At 30.1% G+C, this 22224-nt stretch overlaps 1 protein-coding gene across 1 annotated transcript in view; it reads right to left on the bottom strand.

Annotated features, from left to right (window-relative positions):
• LOC121119448 (uncharacterized) overlaps positions 1 to 22224 on the bottom strand; it is a 286248-nt gene that overhangs the window by 5638 nt on the left and 258386 nt on the right. Inside the window, exon 4 of the mRNA XM_040714109.2 lies at positions 7536 to 7754. Within this exon, the coding sequence (XP_040570043.2) occupies positions 7536 to 7754 (219 nt within the window). The remainder of the gene's footprint in view (positions 1 to 7535; positions 7755 to 22224) is intronic.

The raw sequence follows: 22224 nt of genomic DNA, 5'->3' as shown, positions 1-22224 counted from the left end.
TTTGCTTGTGGTTACACCCCCTTCAGCCCATCCCCGGTGGACACCCCTGAATGATGTATATGTTACGGGCAATGTGCATTTGGAAAATGCCCGGGCAATGTGCAAAATGCTTCTCAGAAGCCGGCAATGTGCAAAATGCCTGGCAATCGAAAAAAAAATTCCAATAATAGTCAATGGTTATTTAACTTCATTTATACGTTAGATAAAATTGTTGTGAGTAATTTGATTATTAAATAATTCATTGCAAGCAATTTGATCATTTAAGATCTGATTAAGATACCATTTCAATACAAACAATTTGATAATCTAGTGCAAGGATATCCTACCTGTGGATCGCGGGCAACTTTCCGGGCCACCGAATTGTCTGGCGTGGCACCTACTCATTCTCACTAAGAGTAGTATTTTTTTAATAAAATTGTAAATCTCGTATTTTCTAAGACTCTAACATGATTGACATATTAGTTATTTTAAGCAGTTTTGCTTCGAAAAATTAAATTTGGCCTTTATTTGATACTATTGGTCTAAAATTGAAGTAAATTTGTATTTAATAGGCTTGTATTATTTAGCCATTTTTAAAGAAATTTAACCTTAATGGGTTCTAGTGGCAATGCAGGTCATTATATTAAAAGGCTAGACATCCCTGATCTAGTACATTTTTATTGAAACTTATATTGTATTCAGACAATCAAACTATACTATGATATGAAATTGTCACAGGTGACTCCATTTTATTTTGCAAAAATATAACTCGACCAACAGGTTTTGTGGTTGGATCAAAACCTATCACCACCACTATCCTGAGTATCAAAGGCTCTTTCGAATTGATTATAATACACCACGGGTTACGGCAGTTAACCGCTTGTCAACAATGGAGATCAAAATTCATTGTTACGTCTTCCTTAAGCATCAAGGTCCCCTTTCAATATCCTATAATACACCCCAGGTCATGGGTTGTACAAGTGAACCGCTGGTCATTAGCTATATCCACCGCTTCATTGAGCATCAAGAACCTTCGTTATGTACACAACTCGAAGGATTGAACTTTTTTTGGTCTTATACTTGATTGGTTTTTTTAAGGTATGTGTAACATTGGCGGTGGTTTATGACTGTCATGCTGCTCTTCGGCAACCAGAGGGTTCAGGGGTTTTTGATACTAAAATGTAAGCCCAAAAGGGGAGTAATTTAGATGATATGTGGCTATATCAGGATGACTAATGCAATAAGTAAAGATCTAATAAAAATTTACATAAGAATAGTTGATCCTATTTAATAATATTCGAACTACTCGGTTGTATACTTCATATAAATTTGATTAGTTTCTTCAAATTAGACAAAAACCAAAACTTATTAAAATATACTTTTCAACATGAAATGTATTAATTTGAAAAAGTTATCTTCTTAAACATGCATAATGTTATTTAAATATTTTTAACACAGCATTAAGTAGGAAGCGTGATTTTTTAACTTAAAATACAGTGTTTGGTTTATTTCAGAATGTAATCATGCGAAAGATTTGTATTGCACCAGGTTGTTGTAGTAAAAAAAGAGCAATAAAGTCCAAAAGTATCGAAACTGGGCCTGGAAACATAATAAAACCACATTTGTATATATTTCCTAAGGACGATTCACAAGGAAAACTTTGGATTCAAGTCGTACCTAGCCAAAATTCGAAACCTTCTAAATATTCTGCCCTTTGTGAACTTCATTTAATCTTCTCTGATTATAAAATTGAGTCAGAGGTTACTACAAAATTTCGTCATAAAGATCCTAACATAGTCCAAAAAAGAATGAAAAAAAATGCAATTCCATCTCAGTTTCAAAATCTTCCTCTTCATTACTCTAAATCAGTTCCAGCACTTAAGTTTCAAGCAAGGATTAACTTTTGAAAGGAAAAAGATCGACTGAATCAATCGGTTATCGATTTTCTCTTTCAAAATAATCTTTATCCGCTATAAAATATCAATATTGATCGTACATAACACCTTGTGTTACAATATTTTTGTATGATTTTATGAATAAACTATCTAGATTTGAATTATATTAAATATTTTTTTATTTATAAAATGTGAGATTTTGTGGTTAAAAAATTAAAAACCCTCAAAAAATAGTTAAATAAACACATTAAAAGGAATATCCAAGTAAATATATCTTATGAATCACAAAACCTCTAATTACAAAAAAAATGAACAGAAAGTTATTTTAAGTTATTTTTATTTTGACTTCGAATAAAGAGAACTTAGAAAGGGAAGGAAACTTTCCTTTATAATCATTTCTACTTTGGTTAACATTGTGTCAAAACATTATATCGGTTATATAGATTCCTAAAGTGTTTTATTATCCAATTTTTGTTGTTGAAAAAATATGAGACTTTGTAACATTAATAATTGTAATCGAAATATAAAAAATCTCTAGAAACATGCAAAATAATATAATGTCTCCAAAATCCTTCAAATCACGACTCTAGAATACTTCAAACAAACTTCAAAATTGTATTGAAATAGGTGTTAACAAGTTTTAATAATTGATTTGAGGTTATATTATGACGTAAATATTATGTTATTTTACATAGTTAAATAAATTTAAAGAGATTTTTTTTTGACAAATTTTCTTTGATAATATTCAAATATTTAAGCTTGAGAGTCCTTTTCATTTTATTTTGCATCTTACTCTTTTTAAGGGAAAATAAAATAAAGGAAAGGATAGAAAATGAAATTGTAAATGTTGATATATTCAACAGAAATAGCCTTTCGACTTTACTTTTGATTTGATAAACTATTTACTCATTTATGTATGTATAATATATACCTATATATATGCAATAACATAACAACAAAAATGGCATGATCCAAGATCACAACATGATAACTTTTTTTTCATTCTTTAGGGAAATTATGCAAAAATATTTATCCTACAGAGGAAAAAGGAAGCTGATAAAATATAAGGATTTTATTCCCCATATTGTATTATTACTTGATCTCTACTATTGCGCTTTATAAAAAAAGGGCACATAATCAATATCCTTTCAAATTAAGGGTTCATTTCCACTTTGTTTTTTTCCCCTTCTAGTTTGTCATATTATTGATGTTCATAGATTAAGTGAGCGAAAAATTCTAGTTAAAAACCCATAATTGCTTGACAAGAAAAAACACTTTATTTTGCTTACAGAGCAAATCTCAAGTAGTAGCGTTTAGTTAATTGAAATAATGATGACTTTGCAATTTTATATATTAACTAAAATATATAAATTTAAAAATTATACAAAGTTTTAAAATTATAGAAAAATTTGTTAAGTTACACTAATCAAAAGATTAGAAGAGAATAGACAATACAAATGACGTAGTTAATTTGAAAATATATTGTGAAGTATATATATATCTTTTCAACACACTTTCTTCTGTTTTTTACTTAGCTCAATCTCATGCATCATAGGCAAGTTACTCCTGAACATACTGTTAGTCTTTTCTTGGAGGAATTAGTGCGAATTTAGCATATACAAGGTTATTATTTTGGTTTGTTTTTCGAGTGAGATACAATTTATGAGAAACCTTTAGTAAACTTTCAGCAATATTCTCGTAACAAGCAGGGTCTTTTATATTTTTTTTTACTCTTTCATGCTTTCAGATTATATAGACCCTAATAATTTGGTCGAGGTGCTTACAAAAAATCGAATCCATTTTTTTAATATAAATATTAAATTCCCAAAATCACTTTTTGCTCAATATCATAAAAACAGGCAAAAATTAATTGGCAGTCGAGTAGTAAAAAATCGGCATCTGAGAAACAAAAATAGTACAAATTTTGTAGGTCAATGTGGCAACACAGTGTTGAAAGTCGAACTAGCTGAGTGTACAACGAGCTCGGAATAAATTATTATCGTCAACTCAACGTGTGTATATGTTACGGGCTACTCAGATCATTTAATTATGTTAAAATATTTAAAAAGGGTGCTAAATAGATAGCTACATAAGCTACACATCCCCCCGAAAATTGGCGAGTAATGCACAATGCTATAAAATAATAACTCGCTCAATTTTTCGTTGACATATACTAAGCTATTTGCAAGTAAATAGCAGAACAATGTCAACTAAACGAGATCATGTTTACACCATTTTTTGGCGGCTGTATACTAGTATTATTTAGTCAATAGTTAAAAAATAACTATTTCGTTCTTTAATGTCTAATGTAAATACTTTGTTAAGTTACTAGTTTTTTACTCAGTGTTTATAAACTAGCAGATTTATACTACCTATAATTAAAAGCTTAGCATGATTTATCTATACATATACTAGCATTGATCATTTATAGAGTTCTAAAGAATATTACCAACAAATACGCTAAAATATGAAAAATGGGTTGAGGGAGAATAGCTTAGCTGTCGTAACATTTTATTAAATTAGATCGAGCAGCTATGAGATAAAGGAAATAAATACGGACATACGTTATCCTAACGTCGATCCTGAATTCAAGTGTGAGCCGCACAATTATAACTCCTCATGAAATCATCAGTATTATTGTACATTTTTCCTAAGCACGCAAAAAAGTGATTACTTTATTCTCAGATGGTTTTTTTCTCCAAAAACAAAACAATATCGATAACAGCTTAGGGAAATAAAAAAAACACAGTTAGGAAACAATTACAAAAAGCATTGTGGTTGCATAAGGTCATATTTTCTACAACTTGAATCAATGAAATGGTTATTGGATAAAATCTATTTTTAAGCAAGAAATAAAGGCCTTTTCTAGTATAGTACATAAAATTGTACTTAACCTATAAAATATATAAACCCACAGACAAAAATCAATTTGTTTATCAGTTTAAAAAAAATAGGAATAAGAAAAAAAAAATGCCTTCATTTTGAAAGTACCAACATGCATGCTTGATTATAAAGAAGGAGGGGGAGAGTGATTGATTCTAGATCCTTTTATGTAAATTGCATATCTGTAATACCTCGTGAAACTATCGAACTAGAAGATGTACATAGTCTATAAATAATTTTCATCTGTTTGAAAAAAGTATGTAGGGAAATTGGTTATCTGGATGAAATATTTAGACATATTTCAAGTCCTTTTTATTTCAGAGGTTTTGTATTCGTAAAAGTTAAATAAGCTGACCTTTCAAAAGGAATAATTTCTACTGACACCATCATTTTATCAGTTTATGATGAATATCGATATATGTAGATTCTCAACGGTTTATTTAATCCTCCGTGTATAAACATTCTTTTTTTAACATAGTTAGTGAACCCAGGTAAAACATTACTTCAAATACAAATGGAATTGTAAAACCAGATATTCAGTGAACGTAGATTCAAAATTGAACTAATTGAATTTGTGCTATTAAGTATTTCATTGGTCTTGCATTCGTTTCTAATTTCAATGCCAATTTCATGACGTCATGCCCATAAAATGAAGATCGAGGTAATAGAAGGAATATAATTTTAACTTAATCATAGGATAATTCATGCGAGGGAAACTACCAGACCTCATCAGGGAGTAGAGTGTACTCCTTCCTTGGTAATGATATACCAGGATAAAAATAACAAAGTGATCCATTCACGATGTGTAGAGAATTTTAATATTTCAAAATGGGAGCACTTCAAAAAATACACATTGGAACAAAAATCCTTGGAGATCCATATTTTTAAAATATATCTTTTTTAAATTATACATTGAATATTTTTCTATTATATATGCTATGATTGAGCTACTTCCTAATCATTATTTCTAAGTAACTTATAAAGGTATAATGAAATGTGTCATTTTTCATCCTAAAAATGAAAACATATCGAGTTCCGAACACGATACAGAACTAATAAAAACCATTTTAATCATACAAATCTCTTTCACATAAGTTTTATTAATTCTTCTTTTAATTTGGGGATCGTTTTAAGGATAAAAAATAACTCAGAACGATAATAGTGGAGAATTACAATAATTCCAGGTATTTCTGAATTAAGATGACTGAAAGAAAGAAAAACTGAGATCAGTTCTGGATTTTGTGCTCAAAGATAATTTTTTTTTCCGGCTAGAATTCATTTGTACAAAATGATTATCTTCTGTGTATTCAATTAATGTTCCAAAAATACTTACATGAGTTCGAGGCATGGATAAAAATACATTTTAAAAAAAATGGTCTTAGCAGCATTAGTTTGAGGTCTCAATAAATTATGATTTGGAATGATTATAATTAAACGTACGAATTTCATTTTTTATTAAAATATTATGAATTATTATTAATTTTGCGTATTAAAAGAGTATTTATCAGTTCCCATAAGGTTTTGAGTAAGAAATAATTACAGCTCATGTTTAGTATCCTAAATATGGTTGAAAAACATTTTTGTGCTTTTTGGTAGGTTTTTTGGGGAGAAAAATAGGTTAAATTTGATATCCCTCAATCTACAGGATACATTGTAATCAGTTTTGTTACCGGGCGGGGGTGTTAACGAAAATGTATAACTTTTAGTCGAAATTAAATTATGTTAGGATTAAATACTAATTTGCTTCTCTACAAAGTAAAACTCCACAAAAATAGAAAACAAATATTTTATTGTAGTCAATTTTGAAAATTGAAATAAATTGAAAAATTCCTGTTTGTAAAAAAGTGCAGTGCTTCTCAAACTGTTTGGCGTTTTCTTTATGAAAGAAGCAATTATTTTGTAAAAACTCTGAGGCAGATGCAAATCAAAAAGTAAAGCGTTAGATTAAAACAAGCGCTTACATGTGCTCAGAGTTATAAAAAAAGTATATATGTACATAAATTAAAACTTTAGTTGTTTTAAAATTACTGAATGCTTTTTTTTTGTACCCTAAGTTATTTCCCCTCTCCTAATAATGAAACTTTTTTTTTTACAAAAATAAAGGAATTGATATCTATAGATATTGAAATTAAAATGCTGATGCGTGAATTATTTTATCTTTTATGCTAGTCTTCTAATCTTAAAGTGTTTAGAGTGGCAGTTAATATTTACACCAAACACAAGAAAATATATTTTTTATATACATACATAGATAGTATGTAAATGAAATGTAGGCATAAAATTAAAATAAAGGCAAAATTACGCTACCAGTTTTTAATAATAATATTATTATTATCATTTATGATTCATTTTTGAGGGCGTTTAACGGTTTTATGACGTATATATGTAATAAAAGATGTAGCAATCACTTTCAAATTAATTACCTCCTTATTTTAAGAAATGGAAGCATTTGTGCCATTGTGAGTTGTCTTAAGGACATACCATGTCACGAACGCTGGGTTTTTATTATTATTAAATGCAATTAATTTGACAATTATTAATAATCTCTTTAAAAAAGAAAAAAAAAAGATTTGGGATATACATCCATTTTCTTTTATTGCACCGGAAGCGAAATATATTTATATGTATACATTTTCTATGTATAATATTTCCGTTTGAAGGATAATGTATGTATGTATTTATGTTCTAAACAAACATTGCTTTCACTTTGTTTAATGATTCAAGTCACATGAATGGAGATAAAGAAGAAAAAAGGGACCAAAAATAAGCTTTTCATACCGGTTCTGGCTCTTCAAAGGTCAATGAAATATTTTCCTCCATGACTCCTCCTGCATTTACAGCTACACACGTATAGTCAGCCACAGAGCTAAGACCCACATTCGTTATTGTAAGATTGAACCATCTCTCAAGTCCACCTTCTTCATAAATAAGGAAACGGGACTCTTCTCCTGGATTTCCTCCGCCACTTGGAGTCGTGTTGTTGTTGACAATTCGACCCTGTAAAAAAATAGACGAGTATAAATATAAGTAGGTAGAAAAGTCAAAATATAAATACAATTATTTTCCTAAAATTGTAGGAATTTACTTAATACTTTTTAACCTAAGTTAAACACAAAAATAATGAAGTACAATTCAATTTACCTACGTTTATGTCGACTCGCGTCAATTGAGTGGAAATGAGTTATAGATTAGAAAAGGGGATGAAAAGATTAAGCAGCTTACTGCCAATTTAAAATAAGAAAATAATATAAATATTTAGTGTGTACTTTGATTCCAAATGTTTGTTTTTAAAATTATTTTGTCATTAGTAAGTGCAATGAATTTCTAACAGAAATAGAAGGCATACAAGAAGTGATACGATATGGGTCTATTATATTTTTAATTCATTGAAAGGTATTTATTTCTATATAAGAATAGATAGTAGTAAATTTATGAATTTATTCCTTATCGATAATAATATTATTAGAGAATAGGATTAGACGAGTAAAATTTTTGATAAATGTTTAAAAACTAATGAAATGAATCATGATTACAATCACCCACCCCATATAATTTGTGAATCCCATTTTATCATTTAGTTTTCATTTATATATAATCTATTTATACATATATTTGAGACTTTAGGAAATATTTTTTTATTTTGCCATGCAGGGTAAAAATTCAACAGCTATCAGTTGTGTAAACCAATAATAACAATGTTTCTTATCTAATTCAATGTCAATAATTTCCAGAAAGTATAAGTCTTTTGCTATAATTAAGTATGAAATATAGTTGGGGAAAGTATTCTCTTGGATATTTATCTTGAAAATATCATTTTCTTGAATATAGGGCTGTTGTTTTAATTTTTGAAAATTGCGCGCCAACATAATCAAACACTGGAGCTATTTTTTTTGCCGCCTTGTAACCATGGTGGAACGAATCAATCATTCACCATATTGATAGATTCAAATACTGAGTGTTTGTACTATATAGCTAAATATTTAGGGGTATGTAATTATAAATTTGTTTTAATTGTAGTAACTGAATCAAACGCCACATTGTAAGGTTAAACAATGAGTACAAAATAAAAATATATGTTTTATTAATTAAGCATAACAAATGAATATATAAAATGATATATTGCCTCAAATTCACAATTGATAAATAATAAAATAATTTTAACTATTCACGTCATATAAATATACTTTACGATTGTCAATAAACTTTTTTTAATGTTCCTTTAATGGGTTAAACGGATTTGCAATGATTAAATATAAGTAAACATTATGGTATTACATTTACTCCATCTAAACTAGGAATATTTTGGGGAAATCTGTATACATATGGTAAAGTATATTTCTTTCTCTAAGAATTACCTTTGCGTGAACGTACACATTGAATTTAAGAGAATAATTTCTTGTGTTATTCCTGAGCTACGGCAGTCAAGAAATTTAATCAATCTTTTTGATATGGAGTTTTGTCTCATTGTAAGCATTTAGTGTAGTCAATAGATTATTTTTTTAATTATAACTTGGAGATCCGAAATACTGACGAGAGTGATTTTCAAATATGGTGGTAAGTAATTTAGTAGTTCAGAATATTGACACCCAACTCACCAACTTTTGAAATTTGTTCAACAAAATTCATATTTTTAAATATAAGTTTAAGAGATCACTTATAGTTTATTATTCTTAATAATAAATCCAAATACCCCATTATAGTATTTTGAAGAATTTAGTAACAAAATAGTTATGCCGACTAATACATAACACGCAAGAAAATATTTATGTTGATCCTGACCTTCTCTTGTGTAAGCCATTGGAGAATAAACACAAATTATCTTCATCTACAGGGTCAGAAAACTTAAAGGTTCATTTCATAAAATGTTCATTTTAACACGAATATAGATCTAATAAGTATTTATAACTTTATCAATGAATAGTTCCGATTCTCTACTTTATTCTCAAAACAAACTTATCTGTTGACACGCCCAGTGAAAAAAATTGAGACGTGAAGAAAAAAAGTTTCAGATTTACTCTACACTCAAATGCTACGGAGCAAAGTTTAATAGCAGACTCACCACTGTCCTTTGAGCTCAATTTTGAGGTAATAAGTAAATGCATTAACTGGAGGGTTTGTAAAAGTATCTCAAATTCGACGGTTTTTTTTGGTTTTTTTTTAAATCCCCTTCAAAGAATTTAAATAATCATCCTCTACCAAAATGAAAGGTCTTAATAAAATCAATTCTGAATTTTCGTGGATAAAAGCTTCCTACACTGATATAAATGCCATTTAGTGACATGATTCGAATAAGGACTTTTATTAATTACTCCTGAACAAACCCTCATTGTTTCCCCTGTCTAACAATGAACATACTTAGAAGTTATGTCTTTAATAGTGAAAAAATAATGATAATAGCTTTACAAAGGGAAATAAACTGTTCAGATTGCCAATTATAAAAAGTAGCTCCGGCTTTCTAAGACATACTTTATACATCTCTGTATCATATTCATAAAAGAGTATTTTCTTAATTTCCTCATTTGATGCACCTCCTAGTTCACAATTTAGCATTTAATGCAAATAGAAGAGTATAAGTTGAAGAGTATTGCACTCAATTTTGAGAGGAAACAATTTGAACTTATTTTATGTTTGTTTCTCAGAGATCTATATATTTTGCAATAGTTTTTTGTTAGATTTATGTATAGCATAGTATGTAAATATTCTACATAGTACTTTTAAACATATATTTGTCGTCGTCACTTGTATTTTATTCCACATGAAAATCTGTCAAAATGTCACACGAGATTTGGAAAAAAAATAAAAGAATTTTTTAATTCTATTATCTCTGTATTTTATTTTTATTATTATCTTCGTGTTGTTGTTTATACAAAACACACACAAAATAAAAACCGTTCTTTAAATCCACACAACAAAATTGCAATTTAGTGATGTGGTTTTTCGAGAACAAACTAGGGATATATACCAATTTTTGAAAGCATTAATCATATCTCATCCTGAATTGTTAACGTATTAGGGTAACTGTATTGATCACCTTGTATAAAAAATTATGCCCCAAGCAACTAGATTTTTTATTTTTCATGTCCCCCCTCATCACAGCTGCTTTTAGATGATCTAATGAAACTTTGTGACATCTAATCTGCTCTCTTCTAAAAAAAAATTCAAATTCTGAGGGTTACTAAATTGATTTTCTGTTTTTTAAACATGCCCAAAAGCAAAAATATATTGGTATGAATTATGATTCTCGTAATTCATGATCTACTTCACAACAAACTGTATACTAATATAAAATCTCAGAGAAATTCGGGGGAAAGGCCGTTTGTCTAGGGATTTTTTGTCTATGGGGGATTTTGTCAGTTGAATAGTATTGTCCTGATCCCATTTGTTCAGTATTCTATGTTAGTGACATAGGTACACCGAAAAATTAGTTTTTCATAAATGAACAAACGTGAATAGTTAGTTCATTGGTTGGTTTGTTGGAAAAGAGATCAAAGATTTTTGGAATTTATATATATAGAAACTTTTAATAAAGTAAATATAACTTATAAACTAAATTACATGGGTTGATTTATTTTTTATCGCCAGGGATTTTGTCTGCTGTTTTTTTTTTTTTAAATCTTGATACCCGAATAAAGGGGGCCAACCCACAATTCTACTCATATTATCATGTGCATAAAATGAGAATATACTATTACCCTTTAAAGTTTTAGAGAAAAACATATTATGTTGATATATCTTGCACTAATATTTTTGAAAATGAAATAAAAAAACGGAATTCCCTTCGTTGATCTGAGAAAGTTGTTGTATGTTTGGTCTTTTAGAGCCTCATTTTCTTATTAGAAAGAAAAAAAAAAGGAATGAAAGAAAGAAAGTGATACAAGGAGCCTGGATAAGGAGGTATTTAAGAAGAACTTGGTCAATAAATAAGTTTTTGCAAATGGTGTATCAGTATTTCAATTTGCGAGGATTGAATATATATATATACATATATTGGGGTATTGAAATAATCAGAAATTATGCACAATTTCTCCCCCTGTTTTTCACTGCAGAAAAATAAAAGCTTCAATGAACAGAGAACACAAATTATCTAAATATACATATATATATTTGAAAGAAGTGAAAAGTTAAAAAAAAAAAAAAAAATGAAGTCCAATGGTTCAATGCAGATCTTTGCAATAAGAACTATAGGAAGAGAACAAACCATCCTATGTATGTAAATCAAATTGAACAATAATTATTGTATGTAATGACTATATATTTATTTCTATGTACATATATAAAAATGAAAAATATATTTGCAAACTTATTTCATAAATAAAAAGCACCAAACTAATTATATATTATTAAATGTATTTAAAAACAAAATGTTCTTTTTTTTAAACTTTCGCGGACTTGTCATACCTTCATTTTTATAATTTTCTGTATTTTCTTGTTTACTATGTATTTTGTCTTTGTTTTCAACAAAAAATATTTATGTATCTTTACGTAGAAATGTACCTTTTTTTAAATCAAGCTATCTAAATGTTACCTGAATGGACCGCAAAAATCAACGTTTAAATCATCCTGTCTTTCAGAGTCAGCAAACTTCTTTGACAGGTAGCTCAAGCCTTCGTCTCAATAACTCAAACCCGATGTACAAATCTTCTTCTAACCACTTTCTGTATATTATTGTACCAAAAGGATTTATTGTTGAAAAACCTCTCCATTTTGAAAATGTAACTATTTGGTGTGGTTTATGGTATAGTGGGGTCATTGGACCTGCTTTTTTAGAAAATGAGGCTGGAACAACAGTTACTGTAAATAAATTGCGCTATCAAGAGATGATTAATGCTTTTTTATGGCTTGTATTGGATGGTATATGAATCTTGTGATTTAACACCTTATGACTTCTTCCTTTGGGGCCACGTAAAAGATAATATCTACACCAATATCCCAGCATCGATTCAAGACCTCAAAGATGGAATTCGTGAAGCTATTGAGAGTATACAACATACGCTTTGCGAGTTGGTGATGGAAAATTTCATAAAAAGAATACTGTCCTGTAAGCGTAGCTGTGGCAGCCATTTGGCTGATATTGTTTTCCATTTATGGCATACCTTTTTACCTTGAAATAATCATGTCATTTTTCTTTGAATAACACCTGGGGATTTACAATTTGATCTAATCTAGGGGGCATTCACAAACTAAGTGGCCAAAGTCCATACGCTAGGGTGTCGTGGGAGTGTGTGCGACATCCACTACGGATTATTAGTGTTAGAAAAAAACAGGAGTTCACTTCGAACTTTTAACTATTTATAGATTAGTTTTAAAAAAATAGAAAAGAAGACCTAGAGAGAAACTAAATACCTTTTTTAAGAAAAAACAGCTATTTTGAAAAAATAGATGATTTTATGTTGAAAATCAGGATCATTTTTGAATTTTCCTTCAGCCCATTTTACGAATTCCCGACGTTTGAAGTGGTCAATCGGCTTCGGTTCTTGTGTCAACTTGATCTAATACGGATGTAGGCCAAGATCTTTTATCAAAATTCGCCACAACGGTGTCACAGAGATGCCCAACGATTGTGAACGGCGCGTAAGAGACAAATTTGGGTCATCTTGAATTGATGCACTTGCGGCAGCAATATTTTTTACACTTTGTGCATTTCTTTGTCTCACTGGCACAGGAACATTATGTAGCGTGTATGTAGACTCAAATTTTTTCACCAAACGTTGAATAGTTGATTTTGAAGGTCGATTACGTTGACCATAAATTGGCGTTAACGTTCTTAAAGTTTGAATCAAAGACTCACCACTTTTGTAATAAATTTTAATAGCTTGAAAGCGCTGCTCGAGTGTGTAATGCTCCATGATAAAACTACAATTATTTTTGAGCACAGCTGACAAAAAAACAAAAACAAATATGACGTCGTTCTCGAAATCTATCAATGTAAAATGTGAGCGTTTTTATTGAAAAACCCTTTATTTAATATTCCTTTTTTTTTTCCTAAAAAAAATAAATTTCAAAAGTCACAACTTTACCTCACTTATATAAAAAATTAAGAATGTATTTTGTTGTTTGCTGTCGATTTTTCTGACCCTCTTGCATAGTTGGAAAACTAAATGGGTTAACTCATTTTCGAGGAGAAAAGGATGCAAAAGACAATAGAAGTAACGACTTGAATCGATCAAATTCAATTTTTTTTTAGGTAATTCCAATTATGTTTGTTCCTCTCGTTTACAGAACGATACTTCTAAAAGGAATACATAGATTGGTTCATTTTGCTTCGAATGACGAATGAATGTATAATTAGTTTTGACATTGTTCATACATATGCTTATAAATATATATGTAACTTTTTCGGTGTTCTTAGAAAGGAAAGGAAAAAGTAGTTTCCTTGGAGTATGCTCCTTTTAAGGTGATTACTTATTGTTATATAAGTATATAACACAAAAATTCATCAGTGTCATCAAAGCAACATTAGACGCTTCCTCTTTTTACTTCCTTTAATCAAAAAACGTATAAAAGTAATTATTCAATTATAACTCCTCATGCGAAGGATCGATGGACACAGCTTTCATATTTTGTTATTTAATTTTTGATCAAAGAGGGAAAAACAACTTGGAGTAAATAAATAGGCCTATGCATATGTATACTCTAGTCGAGAACTAATCTTTTAATAATAGTAATACTACATTTTTCGTATTTTTGAGAGCTGAAAAAAATTATATATTATGTATTTTATTAAAGGAAAGATTAGAAACCATTCTAATACATCTATATTTTTTTTTTGGCTCAATTACTAGGAAAGGGTTTGGATTAGACATGTCCCCATTTAATACAATGCACTTATATCTGTATAATAAGGTGTTTAAGTATTTAAAAATCGATAGTTTTGCACTGTGATCACAATTTTGTTATTGGGTAGGTCTGATTTTGTGGGTAGAACGAGAAGGGTTTAAAGGACAAAGTATTCAAGAATAAAATGTCGAATGGACAAACCAATGAATATATGAAACATTGAATAGACGTAATGCTAAAATGTTTTATACTCATCCGAATTTGGTTTTAAAAAATAATTGTTTATAAGACAGATAAACTATTTTATATATACCATTGTGAAGTTTAACTATGAGACTAGACATATTGAAAATTTAGCAATTTCGTTAAAAAAAATAATATTAATTAATTTACCATTCAATATAATTCGGTTTTTTTTAAATCAACATACAATAATTATCATTTAATTGTTGATTATCTGTGGTCTGGAGTACTTTACTTAATACTATATATAATATTGTATAGAATATTTACTGGGCACCGCATTTCTCAAGTATCTTACTCAAAAAGAAAGTTTTGTAGACTTCAAAATGATGGCTCGCCAGGAACCAGGAACTAAGCCACTCTAACAAACAACCCTTTATATGAATGTTGGACAATTTAAAGATAAGAATTTAATGATAAGTTCACCGTGAGGGTTTTATGCAAGACTTTGCTAAAATCAAAGTATATTACAACCCAGTTTTGATGACTGGTGATAACGTTCCAGAAAGGAATTAGTTTTGAAACACACAATATATTTAGACAGAATCCTTGTTGCCTCCTAGAAAATAAGTTTATCAGTCTCAAGGAAGGATATTTACAATTACACTACGAATTTTTTCAGAAGAAAAAAACACATTCAGAGTGGAACGTGCCCTCAGAAATTGTAGTAATATGACACTCATACATTCGATTTTATTCCAGTTGAATAACACTGTCCAACAGCAAAAATGGTACAAAAACAGTATATGCTCTATTAAATAAAGTTTGCTCCTCGGATTGGAAATATGACCTTATTTTTTCTATCATAGCCTCGTGGCCTTCAGAAAAAGGGCAAACATTTTTTGTTATTTTTGGCTATTTTAAGGTTCAAAGCTGTTGTAAGCCCTTGGTGTTGAAGATAGGGATAAATTATGTTAATATATTTTAAAGAGAATGCTACAAAATTCTAAAACAAATTTTAAAATGGCTACATCATACATTTAACTCGAGTTATCTTTGTTTAAAGTAGAAAATAGGTTTTAATTTAAAAAAAAAAAGAGCCTCTTCAAAAACGCTCTATATCGTTATCAATTGAAGATGAGGCCTCGACAATATCTAAAGGAAAAAAACAACTCATTTTTGAATTGATTTCATAATAAAAGTACATAAGTATTCGTATGCTCCAGCAAGAAGAGATAGAAACAAAGACAGAGAAGAAGAAAAGAGATAGAGACAAAGAGACAGAGAAAGAAAAAAAAATTGCTCCGGGAACACCCTTGAATGCCTGTTGTTTGGAATTTCTTACTCACTACGGGTATGCAACTAGTCCTCTTGTGTCCATGAAGCTTGAAATAATTTATTTAAACAGTTTGAGACATGAGGCTTAATGTTATAACAAATTGTATAATATATCTTTTCTTTTTCTCCTTTTTCTTTTTCTCTCTCTTTGTTTCTATCTCTTGTAGTTGGGGCATGCGAATGCTTATGAACTTTTATTATAAAATCAATTCAAAAATGATTTTTTTTTCCCTTGAAATATTGTTGATGCGTTATCTTAAATTGACAACAATATAGAGCGTCTTTGGAGAGGCTATCTTTAAAAAAAATTAAAGTTCATACTTTCAGCTAAACAATGCAATACTTTTAAGCTTTTTGAATTTATTTGTCTTGAAGCTATGAGCCTCTGAGCAAAAAACATTTATTTTCAACTTTAAGCAAAGATAATTCGAGTTAAAAGTATGATGCAGACATTTTAAAAATGGTCTTAAAATTTTTTTAACATGCGGCTTTAAAATATAGTTACATAATTTATCCCTATCTTCAACACTCAGGCCTTAAAACAGTTTTGAGCCTTAGAAATAGTCAAAAAAAAAAAAATGTATGGCCTTTTTCTGAAGGGCATGAGGCTATGAGATAAAAAATAAAACCATATTTGGAATCAGGGGATCAAACTGTACTAAGTTGAACATATGCTGTTCTTGTACACACACACACAAAAAAAGTGTGATTGTGTTGGAATGTGTAATTAACAAGGGAAGAAAAAACAAAATTTCATTTGTCATGTAAAAAAGTGATAAACTAACGTCATTGGGGAAAAAGTTTTCACGTAAAGAAGGAAATCTACCTAAGCTATGAGGTGTGTTAGCTACTTAACTACTTATGATTTGGGGAACTAAACATATAATTTAAATAACATTAGGAATTCCCCATGTTCTGTTATATTTGTTTATTAAAGAAAATTGCTTCATCATCCCCCTTATAAACATCTATAAAATCAGTTGGTAGTTTGACTATTTATCCCTTAATATTAGATAATGGTTTACATCCCAACAAAAGCTAATTAAATTCCAACCAATCAAAGTTTGGTACACTAATAAGTAGAGAAATCAACGTCTGACAAAACATAAACAGTACTTTTGTATATTATCGGAATTTAATGATTCCTTTTTTTAATATAATAGACTGGAATTGATTCTGATTTCAGAATCTAGTCCTAATTCAAGAATTTTCTCTTCTAATATATGTCACAGTCCAAATTCTATTCCAAGCTGCTATCTTACATACAAGTGTCTGGGTACCTTTTGAGAAAAACTAAAGTTACTTCTCCAATTTCTCGCAGAGTGCTATATTTTCTATATTAATATTTTCAAAACTTGTCTCTATAATTAAGAAAGAAGTCAATTACATCTTTATTTTAGTCAAAAAGTTTATTGATGTGTTTTTCTGTATGTATGTTTGAAATGCAGTTGAGGGGTACATTCTAACTATGTAAATACAATGCAAACTTGTGCATGGATACTAAAAGCACTGTTTTTTTATATTTTTTTAGTAAAGTTAGGCGTTAGTTGACGTAAAATTATTAGCACTATCTGTTATCACCGTATATAGTGTTACCTTTACATATCTATCTATATATATATATAAAGCAAAGTTTTATATTTTTATGTATTTTTGTGTTTGTATGTAAAAATTTACTACTTACAGTCATTTTTGAAAATGAAGTATATGGACAATATTCATAGAGTTGTATTAAACTCGTGTGAGAAAATAAATGAATGAAATATTACAAGCGTTGAGCTCAATTTATATTGAATACAACTCTATACTGTAAAGTAGAGGCGTAAAATATAGTTGGAGGACTCATTTTTAACAACGAGCCAAATTAAATCTCATATTGAAAAAGAAAAGGGAGTACATTATATAATATAAAAAAATATGACTTAAGATGAGGTTTAGCAACGAGAGTCTGTAGCTAAAACTAACCCAGGTATCGTAATAGAGACTAAAATACTCCCTGGATCATTACGTCATATCCACTTTTTTTTTTTCCTTCATCCGTTATTATTATTTCTTCACTCTTGAGAAGAGAACATCCAAGTATTGAGTCAATACGTGGGTGTGTCCTCATGAAAAACGGAAAGTAGTACTGAGGAATTTTTCTATTGTATTGGATCAAAGTTTGCCTGATTGTTGGCAACTAAGATACTACTGCTAGCTAAATATAAAACAAATTCATTTTCTTGAAATAAGACTACTTCATCACAAAAACCACTTTGTTTCTTAAGGCTTAATGAATGAACAAATGTTTATATACAGGGTGTCCACGATAAATTGGAACTATCTTAAAATTCAACCTGCTTGATGAAAATAGAATTTGGAGTGTATTTGTTAAAATGAAAAGTTAGACATGATATTAAACAATAAATTTATTCAACATGTCCTCCCTCAGCAGCCACCATCTTCTCCATCCTACCCCTAAAGGATTTGCATACTCTGAGGACTTCCCCGGAATCGACAGCATTCCACTCCCTCGTAATGGAGCCCTTCAGGGCCGCGATGCCCTTGTGGCTGACCTTGCACACCTCCTTCTCCAACTTCCCTACCAGTAGTAATCACACGGATTGAGGTCGGGTGAGTTGGAGGGCCAGGTGTTGCGATCCCACAAAGTGATGTCGTAGGAGTTGAAGGGGTTAGTTGTCCTCATGGCGATGTGTGCGGGCGCTGAGTCTTGTTAGAATATGAACTCCCTCCCAGCAGCCGTATCCTTCATCCAGGGATACGAACTCCTCCATAACTTTGCAGTACCCTTTCCTTGGGATTGAAGAAGAAAGGAGGTATCACCTCACCGGTGCTGCAGATAACACCCAGGGTCATCACGGAGGCCGGAAACTTTGTGGTGAAGACTGCAGGGACCTCTTCTCTCTCCTTGGCAAGCCACCTGTCATTCTGGACGTTTTAGCTTCTCTCGACAGTCCATTTCTTCTCGTCAAAGAAGAAGATGATTCTTCCTCCATGGCTCTTCAGGTCATTGAGGAGACACTTACACTTTGGTGAGCCTGGTGGCCTTCATGGATGCCGTGAGGATGTGTTGTTTGGCCATTCGGTATGACCTGTAACCGAGGTCCTCATTCACAGCTTTGGAGACCAGCTGCTTGCTCACTCCACAGTTCTTGGCCAACCTGGACAAGGAAGTCCCCGGCGAAGCCTTGATGGACTTTTGCAGGCCTTCAAGTAAGCGGGGAGTGCGGATTCGGTCACTTTTCATGTTGTGGGCCTTGCAGCAGACCTTCCCTTCCACCTCCCAGGCATTGAAGACCCGGTACACCGTGGTCTCGGGGTAGTTAAGAAGCTGGTAGATAGCAGAGGACTTGTGTCCCGTGCGAGCCAATTCGAAGATGGCGCCTCTTCTTGCTTGTTCCATGATGACTATTGTTTGTTGTCAAAACAATTGTGGTGGAAGTTATAGTGTATTGTTCACGCAGCCTTTTATATTAGTATAATTTAACCCCGAATATCCGGATTATGGATCTGGATGAAGTTTAAAGTAGTTCCAATTTATTGTGGACACCCTGTATATAAAAAAGTATATATGCATATTATTAAAGATCTAGATCAAAATATCTCTCTTACAAAATATAGCTCTTGTACCGGAGATTAAACAAAGTTAATTTGTAAAAGAATAAATGCCTTTTAGTACACAGATTATCAGAAACATCAATATATCATGTTTCAAAAAAAAAAAAAAAAGAATGCCGATATTATTCCAAAAGTATACAGTCTTTAGCTATTTAGTATTTTATTCTATTATATTTAGTTTGGTCATTGTCATAATGATTATATATAGTGGTTATTTTGATAATTTCTTAGGTGGTACACCTGATAAAAAAGTTAAAAACTACTGGTTTATTGCATTGCTCTAATTTGAAACAAATATAGAATCAATTCCGATAAAAGTATTGAGTTGAAAATTCACTCACAATTTAGAATTTAGTCTTAATCTTAGCCATACATCGAATTTATTGGTAATTGGTTCTACAGATTGATTTGAAACTGTCAGTACTACTAATTAATATTAACAATAAAAAAGGCAAAACAATGACAAACCTTATATTGAACAACATTGAATAATCAGCTATGGGTGTAATAGGCTTCATACATTTGTATGTATATAATAAATTTACATGTCACATGCTTGGTTAAAGCTCAAAAACTTATAATATGAAATAATAAGAGAGAAGGCAAATTGTTTTTTCTGTAAGGCTTTTATTTTTACAACAAAGCCAGAATATCATTCAGTTAAATTTGAATTAAAATTCAAGGTTTTCTGGTGTATTGTGTATTCTTTTTCTTTCTGAGTGCGAGAAAGGGAAAATCAACAGGATCTATGTGGCTAAAAATACCAACAATTTTTCCTATGTTCTTAGTCAATATATATTCAACAACAAAGGAAAATAAAATGATTAAAATATGTATACTTATTTTATTTCATTCTCTTTTAATATTTTTTTCACATTTTTATTCGCTTTATTAGTTTTTTTTTTTGCTGCAGGTCCCTATTTTTTCATGACATATACACAAATATAATAATATGTATGCTAACAAATTTTTATTTTATTTTTGTGTGTGTGTATATTATGATGACATTTATTATTGATGTTTTATTAATATACTTTTTTTTGATGATGCTATTTTGGCTTTCCCTTTTAATATTATATTTCTAATTTAATATTCATATAAAGACATTAGGTCTTTACATTTGTTAAAAGGGAATAAATTTGATTTCTTTGGAGTAAGTATTTGTGTTTTTTTTACATTATAGACCATAACTCCATCATATTTTTTGTTATGCAAAAGGACTATAACAAATATTCAAAATCAAGAGTCTTAAATATTTTAGGACCACCTAGAATCTTTTATGATGAGAAAAACAAACCTTCTGGGAACTTTAGATCTCATTAATTTTGTATGTTCGTAATTTAAAGTGTAGTGAATAGAAACCAATTATTTTTAATGAATTTTTTATGTATTCATTAATGTTTATTTCTTTTACAATCAAAACCTTGCTTACTTGACGGTCGAACTCGACAATGTCCCATATTTCCTCGGCATGTTTGAAATTAGATTCACAACCTAGAGATAATAATTACTGAAACAGAATAGTCATAATCGCATGATTGGTTCATACAAAATCAAGACCATAAGCACTAATTACATTTTCAGTCGCTAATCTTTTTTTTACAACTTTATTCTAGGGGAAAAACAATGTATTTTTTATTTCTGCGCGCTCAGACAGAACAAAATCACAAAACAGTCTGACAAGGTTTTTAAGAACAAAATCTTATCTTTCTAACGTTGTCTAGCGTAAGTCAATCCCTCTTAAATAACTTGAGATAGTCATTACTAATATTAATAATTCATCTCCTTCTACTAAGACTACAATATTTTTTGTTCTGAAAAAAACATTTACAGATATTGGTAACGTAGATGCCTTGTAAAGGAGTACCTGGATTCTGCAGAGCTCACTTTTCTAAAACATTGCAAACTACCTAGAAAATCAACGCTACAAACTGATTTCCTTTATTTTAAATCAATCTATTATATATATATATATAAAAGATAGCTACGGCACAATGGAAAGTATACTGTAAGTAAAAAAATGTTGATCTACAAAATTGGATATGAGTAAATCTTTTTTTTTTCCCGATGGGTATTATTTCCATATATTTATAGATATATACATATGTACATATATTTATGAAAGCTTTCTAATGTTAATAAAAAAAAAGACTGAGAGAACGAAGAAAGTATCAATCAGATAGACACTTTTATACTATAGACTTATTCTTCAAAGGATAATGTATAGGTATTATAGAATAAAAGGAACCTATTAGCCTACATTTTTCTTGGTGTATCTACATAGTTGATCCAGGTATGTTTCATACCTCGATCACATTTTCTGGGAAATATGTTCATTTAAATGAACAAATTTCCAAAAATATTTTATTCTCTTAAGTCGTATATATCTAATATACAGGGAGCGGGGATCAGATTGTCGCCTACTTTAAACCTTGATAACTTGAAGACGACATTATCAAATAAAAAACCGGTTACCAAATAGGAAAGCTATTCTCGTCAGCTGACGATACGTAGATCAGTTAGCATCATGCCGTCATCATATGAGGAGATA

Source organism: Lepeophtheirus salmonis, chromosome 6 (genome assembly GCF_016086655.4).
Source record: "Lepeophtheirus salmonis chromosome 6, UVic_Lsal_1.4, whole genome shotgun sequence".
NCBI classification, from domain to species: Eukaryota; Metazoa; Arthropoda; class Copepoda; order Siphonostomatoida; family Caligidae; genus Lepeophtheirus; species Lepeophtheirus salmonis.
This window is presented reverse-complemented; position numbering and strand designations above follow the sequence as displayed.